At 39.8% G+C, this 16,863-nt stretch overlaps 1 protein-coding gene across 2 annotated transcripts; it reads right to left on the bottom strand.

Moving 5' to 3' along the window:
- Positions 1–847: 847 nt before the first annotated feature.
- On the bottom strand, positions 848–15,793 carry LOC117234604 (interferon regulatory factor 2-binding protein-like B). 2 transcript variants are annotated; one of them, XM_033495986.1, is made up of 5 exons: positions 14,257–15,793; positions 6,484–6,692; positions 5,991–6,177; positions 5,438–5,682; positions 848–5,342 (listed from the first exon to the last, which is right to left on the bottom strand). In XM_033495986.1, the coding sequence occupies exons 1-5, from the start codon at positions 14,966–14,968 to the stop codon at positions 5,202–5,204; spliced, it is 1,494 nt and encodes a 497-aa protein (XP_033351877.1). In that variant the 5' UTR covers positions 14,969–15,793; the 3' UTR covers positions 848–5,201. The 2 variants fall into 2 exon arrangements, with proteins under 2 accessions (XP_033351877.1, XP_033351878.1); XM_033495987.1 differs by having other exon boundaries at positions 6,541–6,692; positions 14,257–15,772.
- Between the last annotated feature and the right edge of the window lie 1,070 nt (positions 15,794–16,863).

Genomic DNA, 16,863 nt, shown 5'->3' with positions numbered 1-16,863 from the left:
TAAGGATAAAAATTCCCTATGAAAATTCCTCACCGAATACATGGCATAGATAAATGAAAATTCGATCAGCGGTTGAACGCATTAACCACGCTAAACCACGCGATGTCTATCCGCTTTAAGGCGTACGGAGTCTCTGTGGTTGCGCAGACAGTGAAGCGTGGCTGGCATTCGAGTCGTCTGCTAAAGGCAGATCAATATGCTGCTTTTGCCGTTTTCTTCCTGTCTACGTTCCTCCCATACGGACAGACAGGCTCTTTCTCTCTCTTTGGCCCAGCTATCGCACCAGCTGAACATTGGCATTGATTTTCAAAGTTCAGGAAACGTTGCCTGCCTGCGAAGCCTGCGGAGGGCCCCGCCGACTGTTCTCTGTGACCGGGCTACAACGTTGCATGCACTTTGGCTGTGTCGACCGGATCAATACGCTCGATACCGCGTCAATTTTGCGCAGAGGCCGTTCGCTTCGTACCGGAACTTATGATTCCATCGCTTCCGGCCGGCAGCAAGCGTACTGCGCGGGAAAAATATCGAACGCCTATACGGTGTACGTAATATCGTTAACCTTTTCGAATTGGAATACTTTTTCCATTAGAAAAACGAGAAAAAAGACGAGTATGGCAACGTCGTAGATTACGTAACTATGTCGAATTACGGGCAAAAGAAAGAAAAGAAAAAAGAATTCCGATATATCGTAAGGGAGGAACAATTCGATTAATCGAATTCTTCTAGAGAGGAGAAGCGAAACTTTAGAAACTCGCTTTAGAAAGGAAACTATAGCCGTAAGTGCTTGCTCACATGCGATAGATGAGAAACAATTGGAAAGAATGGTAGGAAAGAGGACGCACAATTGTTACACATCAACACATATATTTTGCTTTTGCATGTTGCATACATACGATAAACAGTATAGTGTTTACGCGTTCCTCGAGGTATGGTATACTAGAAAATTTCATTATCCACTACTACAATTGCTATTCGACGTATTATTTCGTTACTTCCGCTTTCCTGTGTACTTCTGCTGTGTAGCTATCATGAGAGAGAGAATAATCGATGGAAAAAAGAAAAGAAAACAAAAAAAAAAAAAAAAACAGAAAAAAAGGAAAGAAATCAAAAACGGAACGAACAAGGTACAGCTGTGAGAAAAACACACTCTGCTCGTAATGATTCGTACAATATATATATAATACATTATTTTTCTTTCTTTGATTCGTCTCTGGAACGAAGATTGCGCGTTCTTCATGCATCTTGGTTTCCCTCGGAATAAGAAAGGAAAAATGGGCAAAAACGACGTCTGACGAGAAAGTTGCTGGCTTTTCTTTTTGGTCGTCGACAATGAAATTGGACGAATGCAAAATGCGACAGGCAAAAGGGGCGGATTTCTAAACTCTATATAATTATCCAAGATTAGCGTAAACAGTCATTATTAATATTATTGTTGCTGCAACGAAACGATCGTTTCCTTTGTGCATTTCCAATTTCGCTCGTGTGGCCGACTGACACGGTATAAAATAAAAATTAACAAAAAAAGAAAAAAAAGAAGGAAGAAAAAGAAGAGGAGAAAAGTAAGGTTAAACCTTTGCTATATTCGCTTAAAGATCAACGCATACACACACACTGCCTGAGGGAACAATAAACGGATTCGTACGTCGATTATTTTCAACCGATATTCTTCGTTTGTTCCGCAAAACGTCGTCCAAAAATAGTAATCGGAAATTGAGCAAGCGTTTGAGAAAAACGATCGCGCGCGAACAATGCGAAAGACAGCAAAACGGACAGCAAAAAGAGCAAACGATCGCCGCTTGGACGACCGATTTCGACGACCAATGATACTTATCGTATCGATGCATCGAGAGGATAAAGGCTCTCTCGGGTTAACTCGTAACAAATCGATTTTTCTACAAATAGCGGGCTGAGAGTTATAGCGATGTAAGTGAAAATTGTCTAAATTCTAGTCTGCTTGTCTGCCTTAAATCTCTTTAACAAAACCGCTCGTTTCATTTCTCTCGTTTAACGTTTTCAATCAAGAAATTACAAATTTTGACGCTCGGTTAACTTATAGGTTATATCATACAAATATCGAAACTGTTTAAAATGATCTTTTACGAACAAAATACGTACACGATATATCTTGGTAAGATTATCGCGATCGGTAATCGTTCTTCGCATCACCGTAATTTTCAGTCCGCCAAATGTGACGTGGAAAAAAATATTACATCGCTCGGACAGAAAGAGAGTAAAAGACGGTTCGCAAAATCGCGGAATACGAGGAGAAACGAACGGAATACAACAACAACAACAGGAGGTCGTATCTGCGTGAACAACTGTGTCTTTTCTTTTATAGCGAGCCTTCTCTTTTTTTTTCTTTTTCACTTTTTTTTTTTTTTTGGCCAGTTATCCTCTTTCGTTTTCTATGAACATTTTCTCATTTTTGCAAAAATCGGGGTACATCGTATAATAAACCCTTGGGTTTTTTTTTTCTTTTTCGAACGAGCGCTTCGATCAACTTTGATATCGAAGGTAGGAACTACCTGCCTCGGACTAAAAAATATCATGTACAGCCTCTGTAAGTATTGCTACGATCAATTGTGCTCTTTTCAATGTCGACTCCTCCCTTCTCGTTCGCTTGCATTCTCCGCTCCTATAGTAGTCTTTCCATTTTTCTCTTAAACCTTTCGCTACGATAAGCCTTTCAACCATCGAATTATAATTTGCCGAAAGCGTATACAGAAATCCTCTACGGTACAGAATCGTTTCTACTTTCTCTTATACTTTTACGACTACTAAACTCCCATAGTTCTACTTCTAAACGTCGTATTTATTTTCATTTCTCAACGTGTAATTAGTTTGTCGAAAACACCTCGTACGAAACAAGTATTTTATGGTGACAGACGTCGACAAGTACTTTAGAATTACTCCAAATTTGTCCAAAGCCAAGAATAATATAAAAAGAAGTTAGTTCGATACAAAGGACGATCCAATACGCTACAGAGAGTCGACGAAAGTTGCTCGGATCTGTATACCAAAAAATTGTCAATACATTAAAGTTCCAAAGGTATATCGTAGCAAAAGGATCGATCCATCTTTTGCTCTTTTCCGCGGTATCTCGTCGTCACTCATCCTTTCGCACTCTCTTGTCAATTTTGCACTCCGGTACAATAAATTCGCTTACGCTAACGCAGATAGCCTCTACACTTAGCTGCTTCGATCGCGATCGCCGCGTCGAAGCAACATGTAATTCGAAAAAAAGAGCGCCGTTGACCAACAGAAACGATTGTGTTGCTCAAGTCCCGCGGGAAATCAGAGTCCCAACAACAGAGTACGAAGCGTGCATCGGTCTCTGGATAGAACTTGAGCCACGCGAACGCACGATTGTTTCCGATTTCGCGCGATTTCGCCGCTCCGTTCTTCGCTTATTGTGCCAAATCCGTTTTGTACAAATATATACAAAAAGGAGCCGTATGTGTTCGCGTCCGAGGGACCGTCTCGCTTCGAGCGGACAAAAGTCGCGAGAGGTTCCTCGAACAAGGGAACAACGTATGCTTGCATTATATATCTTTCGGTTTCTCGTTTCGTTTCTTTCCATTCCACTTTCTTCGCTTTCTTTGCTTCTCGTTACTTATTTATTTACTTTTTTCGTTTTTTTTTTTTTATTCTTTTTTACGTTTTTAGAGACAATAGCGAGTGTATGGTTCCTATTTGACGGGCATCACCTTTTTCATTGGCAAAATGAAAAACCAAAAGGCCCTCTCACTTAAAGTCTAGCGATTAACTAAAGGCGAAAGTGGACGTTACACAATCGGATACCGATTCGTCTTTTTTTTTTTTTTGGTTTTTTCGTTTTTCTTTTTTTTGTGTTTTTTTTGTTTTTCTTTTAATGAATGACTGGATAAGAACGACGTGTCCCTCCTCTCTCGTGTGTTTTCTTATTTCGGATACCACCAGACGAGTCTTACAAAGAGAATTGGCGATCTTCTTTTTTCGCAAAAACGAGAAAGAACGAAAAGGAAAAGAGAAAATGACGAGGAAAATCGAACGAAATGCGCTCGAACGTCCTACAATGGTTTGAACGTACGGTTCTTGTTTCCTTATAAATGATTCGAGAAGAAAGAAAAAGAGAAACAAAAAAGAAAAATAATTTAATAGAATAACACGCAAAACGAATGTAAGTTTTCCTTCTTTTGTACATTTAAAACTGGTTACTCCTTTAATCCATAAGTTTTATTAATAACGTGGTATGTACACATATACATAATGTACAGACAACCCGTACGCTGGGTCTAAATATGTCCGCAATGTTTTTTTCTTTTCTTCTATCATACAATGAGTGTGTAGTAGTAGAAAGAGTATACAAATAAAAGATTAGAAAAAGACGACCGATCGGGAACTTGTCCGATAAGTTTCAGAACACCGAAGTGCGATACTCCCGACTTGGGTTAATCCGCGATCACGCGATAGCGTGAATAAAAATAAAGTACAATACAACCGCCTGACTTTAATGGTACCGTGTTGTGTTACCATAATGCACTTTATGTATATATATGTAAGTGTTTAGATTGTGTGTGCGTGTGCGTGTGTGTGTGTGTGCGAGCACGCGTGCGCGTGCGGCGTGTAAAACGTCTCTGTATGTATAGTGTTTCAAAAAACGCGAGAACATTCGCGACACAAGAAATAATAAAGAAAGGCGATCGAGTCTAAGTACAAACCCAAACCGGACACAAAATCTCTCTCGCGTTTTCTTTTAACGTTTATTCGTACATATTCGACAAAAGCCACGTCTGTTCCTTTTTATTTCCTCGCGCATTAACCGTTCTATGATAATCCCATATATACACGTGCGCAGGACCGACGCCAACGTGTCAAAAATTGCCAAAGACTTCTTCTCAAGACCAGTCAAAAACAATCGATCGACGAACGAACGATCGATCGAAACAATCGGTTGTCTCGGTGAACAGAACACCCAGCGAAACGCGTCGCTGAAAAAAATCGTCCACTTTCCCCGACAACAACTTCATTATTAATTCCAATTTACACCGACAACGTCTTTGGCTCGAATCGAATAATGTTGGCAATATCGTCGCCAAACATGTATCATCACCGTTACCAAAAAGTATTTTTTGGTTGAACCTTCACGGTTCCACCATGATTAACCCTCGTCAAAGAGGGTGCAAAATTTGAGCCCCGTTTTTAAAACAGCGTGAGAATCTTTAGGTTTCTCTCTCTTTCTTTACTTTAAGCCCAGAGCCTGTGGTATCGTCGCCCAAGATAGTGGCTATCTCGCCTTGCATAAACGCCCATGGCACTTGGCTGTTCGCCAGTGGACATTTCTCTCCACTTGGGCAATAAACCTGAAACAATTGAAATTAACGTGAAATTAGGTCGTTACATTGAACGACGATCGTTCGTTCTAGATGCAGAATAGATGTTTCAGTCGGAAACTCACCTCCGAGCCAGCACCCTGTCTCTTTATGCTTTCTCGGCTGCAAGGGAAACAGAATTTGTGGTGTGGCACGCTGGGACACTGAACAAAATGCGTGTCCTCGAGGCGTTCTTGACACAGGGTGCATTTTAATATCGGCGCTGATACTTGTTCGGCTCCGGCGACTTGGGCAACTGCTCCTTCTGACGACGTTGTCACAGTCGTCGACGACACGTGCCTTGAACCATTGGATCTCCTACCCGAGGATCCTGTAATCAATTAGTACGCACGCAATTTAATTTAACGTATTTCTACCAATTTTATGCGCGATAGTAATTGGCATTTAACCCTCAACTTGTACAATTGGATCGTGGACGAACACATAGTTTAGATTAGATTTAACTTCAATTATCTAACTTTGAAGTACATCATTTTAATTTGTACATCGTACGAAATAAATATCATTGGTGATTCGCGATGCGTAAAATATAACGTATACTACCACCACAAATACTAGTTGAGGATTTAAACGAAAAAAAAAAAAAAAAGAAAGAAAAAAGGAAACAGACATAATTACCTGAACTGTTCGGGCTATGCTGCGATCCTCTGGAAGCACTGCGTTGCTGAGCGTTCGTGGCCGTGGTCGGTGGACTTCTACTGGTTGGACTCGGATTATTCGGTGGCTGTGGCACTGATTCTGGCGACGCTAAGTTGTCAGCGACAGACATGAGCGCAGCCATAGGTGACGGACCATTTGTCGAACCCTAAAACGCAACATTCCTTTCAATATACATATCGGATAGAGCAACATATAACCTCCAAATGGTATTGTTAGATCGTAGATGACCAACAAGATTTTAGGTTAAATTACTTAATTTTAGTCTACGCTTCATTTCAACTTGTATACAGTATTTTATATGATAGTGTGAGAAATGAAGTGCAAATTAAAACAATTAAAATCGAAAATTCAAGTAACCTAACCAAAAATGTTGTAATCATCTCGTGACCCAACGATGTCAGTTGAGAGTTAAACGTATAAATAGCAAAGAATAATGAATCCTTAGACGAACATTGTTATCCTCATAGATGTATTCGCACGCGGTCGTTAACATTTGGAGCTTGATTACCTGGTGGTGATTCGTCTGTGGATTATCGTTGGAGGCTTCTTGCGCCGGTGGCGGCGGTGGTGGAGGGCTCGTTCGCGGGCGAAGAGGAGACCCTCCACCGTTTGCCGCCACATTTGCCGGTGCCAATGGGATAGACGGACCGACGTACGCCCCTGAAATTCGATTAATCTTTAACATTTTTGCTATCACTATATAACACAATCTATTCTATGCGTTTTATTAAAATTAACGTGACCAAGCGATTGCTGAACGCGGAAAAAAGAAATTTCGTTCGAAATAATTCAGATTATTCGAGATAACCTATAAGCATCGTCGTATAAGAACGGAGACATTAATAACACTTTCTATTCTATATTACTAAACTTAACCTAACCGAATGATTGTCAATTGTCGAAAATATATAATTTCACGCGAAATAAATTATCTAACATAACCTAGAAGCATCGTCATATAAAAAGAGCAGACTTCGATGGATCATTGGAAGACAGAAATAGATATCCTTTCCCCTCTACATAGAGCAGCACGGACAACGTCGTGTGATTATGCTAATTGAAACGAGTATACTTTTGTCATTCGTTGGTCGCATCGAGGGCAGACAAGCCTCGTTCCTGGATCTTTATAAATAGACTGACAATAGTGACACACGGATATTCGACCGATTTCCAACCGTCTAGAACCAAATCGAAACAGCTGCTGTCCGTTAAGTCCAATAGATATTCCACGAGAGATCGTCTACCGAACGACACATACAAGACGTGCCATCTGTGTCGCCAGCTGTATACGAAGTGCTTTTCGTGACTTATTTGCTTTCATGAGCGCGCGATTGTTGCTGCTACACCAAGGAATATCGAGCGTTCTCGTACCTCGATATAATACCACTTACAGTTTACAGGACAGATCGCGAGGTTACGCATTTTGATATTGTTTACGAACCGTTTCTATACCATTCTTAGGTCACTTTCAACGATAAAACCATTAACACGCGATACGCGTGTTACCTGTACGGTTTATCTATAGTATAGATATGACTGTACGATTACATTGATACTGTATATCATATACTCGTTGGCCTTCGAATTTTCAATACATCGTTCGACGATAAAAGTAGAAAATGCTTGGAATTTTTATGAAATATATGTTATAGTAATTACTTTTACTTGTATTAATATTATTCCAAAATACAAACGCAAATACCGATATAACTGCAAAATTGTAATTCAACTAGAATAAGAAATATTTCAAAATGTCTATATAATAATTAACTTTCGAATTTTCAATACATCGATTAAAAAATAAGTATATTTTAATCATTATTACTTTAATTGTTATTTAAAAATCTATCCTTATTATTATCTTTGTAGAATTATTATATGAAGTAATTAGATTATAATTACATACGGATTGAGATTTAAATAACGAAAAAAAAAAAAAAGGATTTCAAAATAAAGATGACATATCAATTAAGAGATAAACGCATGGAATAATTGAAGTTTTTATGAATTCAATCTACTATATTTTCTTGAATTATTATTGCTATAATTAAAAATGTTTCAGCAAAATATTTCTTTATTTTAAAAATAATTTTGGGTATTAATTTTGGGTAGCGACCGAAACATTGAAATAATATTAAAATAATATCAATTAATAAAAAAGATTCTAGGTTAGGAATTACCGCGTGGTATCACAATGCTATTTTACATTGTCAATGTTCATAAATATGTTGCTCAAAATAACAAGCACGCATACCGATAGTTAATTTAATATTTCAGGAAAATACGATCCGTTCCCTTATTTAAAAGTACGTTCTTCTTTTACTTAATCGATTATACGTTAAGAAAGGTCAACAAACAAAAGACAAACATATTCTTCACTGGATATACTTTGTTTGATGGCGCTCCTATCTACTGCTGTTGACACTCGTAATATATATTAGCAAAGCGCAATAACATACACTAGGTTGTAGCATAAATACGTTCTGTTTTTAAACATACATCGTTTATGGTACTATAGAGTATATGTGTATAAAATTGATACAAATATTACCCGTACAAAATTGTTAATTCTCAAAAAATATAATTATTAGAAATTTTTTATACGGTTGATATTTATATGAATATGTATTTCGTATGAATAACTCCACGAAAATAAAATACAGAAAAATGCAAGCGAAAGGAATTTCTTTATCCAACACTGATTATTCGTACTTAGAATCCATAGGCTTCCACGAATAAGGCAATTTCAAAACGGCGACAATCTCACAACTTTACTCTGCCATTCCACGTACGATGTTATCAAGAACCGCGCTACGCAACGAAATTCTCCCGACAACGTGCTACTTCTCGGTTATCGCGTGTCTCGTTATTTTTCTTGGCAAGATGTTTACGCGTTTCCGAACCCACATACGAAGAAACGCATTCCCCCTGGTACGAGCAGATAAGCGAACGGATCGATATTAAGAAAGAAGCATCGTTTCGTCACGTTCTACGGAGGACCGTGACACGCGATATCTCAGTCGAGTATATCCACCGGCAATCCTGTATATTCCAGTGGAACGCAGCATCCGCACGTATCTACCCCCACCACAGAAGAGAAACAGGAATACGAGTCACCGAGATCTCGACTAGAGCGTGGTCTGCCATCGAGAAGATGTGTGACCGGTACTTTTCCGTGACGACTCTGATAGAAGCGAGGTCCGTTGGCGCGTCTCCGCTCTCTATCTATCTCTTGAATCGAAGAAACGTAGCAGCGATGATTCCTGCTGTACCGGAGGAAACGAAAGAGAACGATGGTCACGGAATAAGGAGAAGCAAGAGGGGCGACCGACCCGAGAAAAACGCATGCGCGGTTTTGTAACAGACATCGCATGATGCACGTAGGCGGCCGGCTTAGTCACACTCTGTGCTTTGTATATCGCAGCTAACCGGTCGACTATAGTGGCCTTGTTTCGAAAGTATGACCCTCCCAGCGCGTCGTTGACGCCGTCAATGCGCGCATTTACGGCTAACGTCTCTCTACAGAGTGTCCCGAAATGTTTATTTTAAAGCTGCGTCCTCACTGAAATAATAATTTGCTACTCTGTGTTAACGTTCCATGTTCCTTGAAAATGTTGCTATTTGTCGTTCAATGTTTCCTCTTGTTCCATCATATTGTTTCTGTTGCCAATAATAAAAGTTACTGTTGCTTGTTACCGTTCAGATCGATCCAGACAAAAGATCAAGGAAAAATAAGAAACAAATTTTCTTTCGGCGTATACTTGTTTTTAAGGAAAAATGTGTTTAAAATCGAAACAACCTAAATCCTGTTGATTACGTTACTTCAGCGTGGACCAAATGTTTTTACAAGTAGTAGTAAGTATTTATGAAGTAAGTATTGTTTAAAATGTGCAGCAATAACAGGAAACAAAAAGTTTCTCATTGTTGAACACATTGTGAGAACACAGCTTTAGGTTATGTTTTCTATTAACTTCAAATTAACCTTGATGAATCGGCCGTGAAACGAGAAAAACAATGCGGTTTAGCTTTGCAACTGGTCGAAATATTTAATTATTTGAATAACACATGACCTTACTACGTGCTATGTAAACTACGGAAATTATGTAGTAAGAGAGTACAAATAAAATCAAATATGTATTTATTTATTTTGTTATTTACGCAAAGTAACGATAAAAACCGTACTGTTAAATCGTAATACGCCAAATAGATAGCTATAACGTCTTTATCGATATGTATAAGCTTTCTAACAGAGATATATTCTCGTATCGTATCAGACTAAAGTTCTGTAAGACGTTTTGCAACACCTTGTATATGGCATGGCGAGAAGAGACGTGCACACGAACGCGATACCCGTCCAGTGACGTAGGACGGAGTCGATGTATACATGTCTCTATCTGTACGCGATCGATCGAGCATAGTCGAGAACCGCGAACCGTGGCGATCATTGCGAAACACGGTTGAAGCTTGCTGCTCTCGTTACTCGGTTACTACCGTTGCTGACAGCCTGTCATTTCTCATCCATCTCTCTCTCCCGTATGAACGCATACGTGGCTACGCGTATATTCTAAAACGACTCATCGAACGACGAGAAAAATCGATAACTATTTTTCGGGACGTGATATCGTTCTAAAAACCGGCGAACGATAACGATACTAACCTATCAATTGTTTTATTTTATTAATCTTGGTAATCTTAAAATTGTCAATATAAATATACTCGTGAAATGTTGAAGATAGTAATTTACACGAATATAAGTAAATGAATGAATTCTTAAAACGGAATAGTTCTTTCAAATGAAGAGCTAATTCGTTTTTATCAATTGAGAGGTTAGGAAGTTCGAAACGAAATAAAAATATATATTAAATCAGAAGTCTAATTGCACAGGTAGGCTGTTGTTTATTTGATATAAGTCATTTCTTTGTCGGATATATCTATGAAATTTTACGCGTTCATTCTTCGTTAAAGAGAATAGCAGTGCTTAATGTACGTTAACTCTCTTTGAAGAGGCGCACAGAGTGACTGGAGAGAACGTAACGGGCATACATAGAGTGAAATAAGCAATAAATTTAAATAACTAGAGAGAGAAAATATCACACCAGCGGTCAGATAATTGCCAGTAGGATTATACCGACTCGACTGTTTTAATATGATAAGGGCACACGAGAATGATATTATAATGTTTGTCACGTCTTGCGATATTTAGTTATGAAAATAACTAAAATATAGCAACTTCCTATATGTACTTAAAAACGAATTTCAGTATTAGCTATATACAAAAATAAATTATTTGCAATAAATTTACAGTTACGTAAAAATAATTTGAGAAAGTACCGGAATTAACTTTGAAAGAAACATCTAAACTCTAAAAGTAAATTAATAACAACTTAATCTAACTTCTACTGAGGTCATAAAAAGTAGTTTTTACGATATAAAAATGAAAACAAGTAGGAAAGCTGGTTTTCTATTTTACAAAAATTTTCTCAAAATCCACGTTTATTTCCAGACTCTAATCTTTGCCAGCGGCTAATCTATTTTTATCGAAACATGCGTACGTAAACGGGAACCCTATCTTCCCAACGGAAACGCTACTACTAAGGACAAAAAAAGGATTAGATAAGATCGGGAAACAGAAGTAAGTCGTCGGAATATCCGTCGTTATCGCTCGGAATTTTATATAGTTTCACGCATAGGTCCGAATCCATTTAGGCGGCAATTCAAATATTTACAAATATCGACAAACAATAAACCAGATTTTTATCTTTCGCTACTAATCCAAATCCTCTGCAAGGTTATTTACGGACAGCAATTTACGTGTTTTCTCGACTCCTAGTATATCTAGTCCAGATCGTTCGATTCAAGTATTTCTTATGGTTATTTTATGTAAGACAGTTCTTAGAAAGCGTTAGATTTGTTCGAACGGTTTCTTCAGTTTTCCAATCCGTTTTAGGGCGCCATAACGACCGTTAATCGCTAATTTAATTTTAACTCAACTGGTAAAAAGCGTTTCAAGATCGGTAATGGAGAAAATTGTTGAAGTTTGATAACGGCACTGATACTGATCCATTACGCTACCGATTCTTTGCTATTATCTATTACTCATCGGATAAAATCAGATATATATATCTTATGATCATCCTTTTGAATATAATAAGTATATTTGTGTTAAATTACAATTTACCGTGGACGTTTCAACGAACAGCGATCAAAGTGGCATTTTTCTAGTAAGAAATTAATAAGCTAGAATAATGTTGGATCCGAGTTGTTCATCTCTATTTCTTAGCTGAAGCAACGATAAATCACTATCGTTTCAGGAAACGACGAGAACGATACTAAACTTTTGTTCGGCGTAAGAGAAATGGTGAAAATTTTCCAGGAAATATTTATAGCGAAGAGCGAGGCGACAAGACAGATGGCCTCCCTCGGTGACTGCAGCGAACCACCACTCGATAACCGTAAACACACACGCGCGTTAAGGTCGAATTAGAAAGTGGCCAGTGTCGAAATAACGGTCGATGACCAAGGTCACCCCGGCTGTACGTAGGTATACATACGTACTACGTACGGGCGCAGCAAACGCGAACCTCGGGCTCGAGCATCGTCAACCCGCCTCGTCAATGAGCCACGTACGACGGAAAGGAGCGCAAGAAAAAAGGGGGCCACGCTACAGTTACCTTCGCGGTGCAGTCGCGAAAAAAGGTAAAATATATCGCGTACAAGTTGAACCGGTTTTTGAAAGTATTGTAGCGACGCGGCACTTCAACAGGAAAAAGAAACGATTTTTGCACAAAAATTGCACCTTCTATGTGTATAATATTCGGTACAGTTCGAAAATGTATCTCGGACAAAAGAATAATATAAAGTGAAATTCTGGTAAAAACGGAATACGCTAATATTATAATATCCCACATTGTTGGTGTTTTCTTTATACTTTTAGTACAAGTCAGTTTCACTTCTTTACCATTCGAAAACCTAATCCTGATCTTACATTGCACTAAACATTATAAATAGTTGTCTGCGAGACTAATAAATCTTATGTACATTGTTCTACCCGCCCACCACGGATATACATGTTTATTCCATAAAATAGAAGGTTACGTTGACAGTCTGTGGTCAACATTTTTTTAAAGAGATTGGTCATATCTGACTGGTTACGATCCAGGAGCGAAATTACATTTGTAAAATGTTTGCTACGGTCGATGAGATTTGTATTGAGCAACAACGGACTCATTCATTGTATCTAAATATACTGAGTGACGTCATCCGATTGGACGTCACGGCACGGTACGGCACGGCAACTCGGTGTATCTTTTGGTCGTCCCATCACGTGCTCAACGTACGTCTCCTTTATACGCGTTTGGACGACTGCCGTTCGTCCAGAATGAAGGAACTGGCCGAAGGAAAGACGAAGAGAGAAAAACGCGCGCTGACTCGGAGGCCGCAAGGCAACGCGCGTCCGATTTATAGTGGGAGGAAGAGAGAGAAGGGAGATGTATCATCCTTTTACTGCGGCGCGGATGATTCCCCGAAGCCCAAAGGCTGTGTCTTTTAACTCATACACGCGGTTCCTTTCCTGTGCCAGATGGCCACGCGCACGACTAAACGTTTACCTATTTTTACTACCAGCCGATAAGAGCAACCAAGAAAAACCATCTGCTTCAAAATGGAAGAAAATCCAATACATCAATTTCAACATAACCGGCAATTGGTGTTATTGGACGATAGGAAACGGAGATTAGTTTTAAATTTGGTTATTATATTTAGTTTTACAGTATTTAATTTTGTTTTTTATATCTTCAATTTTACACGATAAACGTTATTAATGGTCTTTATGACGTAAAATATGCAATAGAAATTAGAGCGAAGTATTCTGAGATGAAGCAACTGATCCTAAAGTCTTGTGGGTCAATTACAACAGAACGATACCAATTGAGGCGTAATATCGGGATGCCCGGTTAAAATAACGTTACATGCATCTTCGATGGTTATAAATATCAACAACATTACTGGGTAGAATATTTCATCTGTCTTCCAAAATATCTAATTCCTCGTAAAACAATATATCTATGCCTAATAAGAGTAACTATATAACTTCTATAAAAATAAACATTGCAGCCATAAATAATTCTTGGTCGAAATCGAGGATGGCGAAGAGACTAGCAAATTTGAAAGCGGAAACGCGTCCATAACACGAGCAGCCAGATCGTTTCTTCCGCGTGTAACTCACCATTGGTCTTAAATGTAGTGGCGGTATCGAAACTGGGCGCTCTCACAGGATGCTTCTCCTTGCTTCTATCCTGCACGTAACTGACGGCAAGGCTTACAGCTGGCAGAGAATCGCCTCTGGTCAATGGCGGCCTGACCGAATGTTGCTCCTCCAACGTGAGCCTCTTCTCTGCGTGCTCGTCCTCGTCGATAGTGGAAATACTTCGCTTGAGCTGTGCGATGCCTCTGTTGTGGCTGAGGTTCACGTGATGCGCCACCGCGGCTAGGTGGGCGTTCGGGATTCTCACGTTATTACTCCTCATGCCATTCGCTATCTCATGAGTTTCCTCGTGTTGCCGAGAAATTTGCTGTCTCGACGACCCCGAGTTAAATTCTGTGATAGAATTTCGATGATGAAGCTGCGAGTAACCGGCGATATTGTGATGCCTCGAATGATTCTGTCCGGTATTCTGTATCGGTAGAACATCCAAATTAGCACCGCCGTTGTGTTCGGTGTGTCCAGTTGCTCTATATGTTTTCGATGTGGAGGATCTGGCTTCGTGGAATCCGTGTGCCTTTTTCATTTGCTTGGCCGATTCCAATACTGCATCTATCCTGTCGGCACCCTCGTAATTCACGCAACCGCGGCATACGGGTTCCGAAAATTCGGTGATCATCGCCCAGGGCATCCTGGGCAGATCGCACAAGTAGCACTGCGTTCTCTTTCCCATCATTTTGCTCGAATTCTTCGTCCGCGAGTACTCCGCCGAGTCGTCACAACGTACCAAAACGTATCACTCACATCCACTTTATCACGTCTACTATCCTGTTTCTTTTTCTATCTTTTTTATGTATCTCTCACGCACTATCGAGACGCACAAAGTATCGGTTTTATAGCATATTTGGCATGAGAGATTGCGCTAGTCACCGCATATAAACACTAGGTCAAAAATCAACTTCACTCGCAGAGAAATCACTGAATTATACTCCCACCGCGTCTTTCACGTTTCCTTTCCACTTCGGTTTCGTAAAACTACATGGATCGAATAGCGACGAGAAAACGATGCCCGATATTGTTTGTCGGTTATTACGCCGGGAATTCAGCGAGCGCGTATTAACAACGCCCGAAGTGAGCGACGCGCCGTAAAGGCGGAGCTGAGAAAAAGAAGAACACGTTACTCGGACGCCAGATATTTTTACCACCGACTTACTCTCGTGGTAAATCGAAAGCCGACTAACAACTAACCGCCATTAGCACCGATGCGCGAACGTACGATATGTATACAATAGAAACCGTATTCTAGGTTGAACACGAGACACGAAATAATGGTATGCGCGCGACACGACGACGTGCTCTCGCTCGCCTGGTTGCCGTACGAGGAGACGAACGCTCGAGAATGCGGCGGTAAAGCGGAGCTACGGGTGTCGCTCTCTTCCCCCCTCGCCGGTCCCTGCCTTTTCCTCGGCCCCGCTTCGCCTCTCCGCACACCTCTGTCCGACAACGCGACGACGACGACACAACGGCGGCTACGACGCGCTCCGCCAATCGGGCGTTGTGGCGTCATGGTGCATGACGTCATAATCGCGAAGCTGCGCATGCGTACCGGCTGCCTGCCCTAGGGGACACGTAGTCAGCGACCGGGACTCGAATGCGAACATAGAGTAAGTGAGACAGAGAGGGAAGAGAGAACCGAGGAAAAAAAGATGACGATAACACGCGCGCGCACTCGCGCTCCGTACCCACTCTTCGCAACGAGAGGTCCACTTTACACTCGAGAAAATGCTGTTAACGAACTACTCTTCGATTTTACTGAATATGGATGGGATCTTATAATTTATTGGCGGATTAAACCGACGATTATTCAGCCGGCTGGATGCCTCCTGCAGGTTACTTTTGTTACTGTTTTTAATTCGAGTTCGGGACGCGATCTTTTGCTGTATTATACATATATATACATATACATATACATATATACATATATATACGCACGTATGTACATGTACGTGCACGTAGAAAAATTGAAAAGGGCTCCACCCATTCTAATCTGCATGTGGTATCTGGATTTTTAGTTCGCCTGGTAAAATGGTGCCTACTAAGAAATACAACCGTATATCGTCCTTGTTGGTTTAATTAACAGAATATGAACTGGAATCTAAAATCCGATTACGCTCTAATTGTGCTCGATGTTTGTTAATGTACTTAACTGAGACAGTATAACGCACAAACACGTATAGCAATGCTAGTTACTACCTCACAACTGACTCTAGTGTGTATACAGTTCTAAGCAGTCGGCTATATATTTATAACATAATTAGCATTACGTTATACCTACCGTTACGTAATAATTAGAATTTAAAAACACGCCTTTTTCATTCTCGACAAGTTGTCGCTGCAGATTCCAATTACGTTAATCTTCTCAGTTTGCTTTCCTTTTGCATTATGCAAACGATCGAACTGTGTTACATTTTCCATATTAATTTATGCATCATATATTTTGATTTATACTAAACAGTATATTTATAGGATATTTCGCAAACTAATTTTCAAACCTATTCAACCGATAACTTTTCACTTTTATTTTACAATCGCCTTGCTAATCTTTTACATAACAAACTGACGATTTAAAAG

The sequence above is a fragment of the Bombus vosnesenskii genome, unplaced genomic scaffold (genome assembly GCF_011952255.1).
Source record: "Bombus vosnesenskii isolate JDL3184/JDL3185 unplaced genomic scaffold, Bvos_JDL3184-5_v1.1 scf7180000013305, whole genome shotgun sequence".
In the NCBI taxonomy this organism is placed as follows: Eukaryota; Metazoa; Arthropoda; class Insecta; order Hymenoptera; family Apidae; genus Bombus; species Bombus vosnesenskii.
The sequence above is the reverse complement of the archived record's forward strand: the minus strand, read 5'-3'. Positions and strand labels throughout refer to the sequence as shown.

Excerpts from the sequence above, each read along its gene's own strand:
- LOC117234604 (XM_033495986.1), bottom strand. The coding sequence starts at position 14,968 with ATGATGGGAAAGAGAACGCAGTGCTACTTGTGCGATCTGCCCAGGATG. Across the intron at positions 6,693-14,256 it reads CACTACATTTAAGACCAATG|GGGCGTACGTCGGTCCGTCT; the intron begins GTGAGTTACACG and ends ATCGAATTTCAG. Across the intron at positions 5,343-5,437 it reads GACAGGGTGCTGGCTCGGAG|GTTTATTGCCCAAGTGGAGA; the intron begins GTGAGTTTCCGA and ends CAATTGTTTCAG.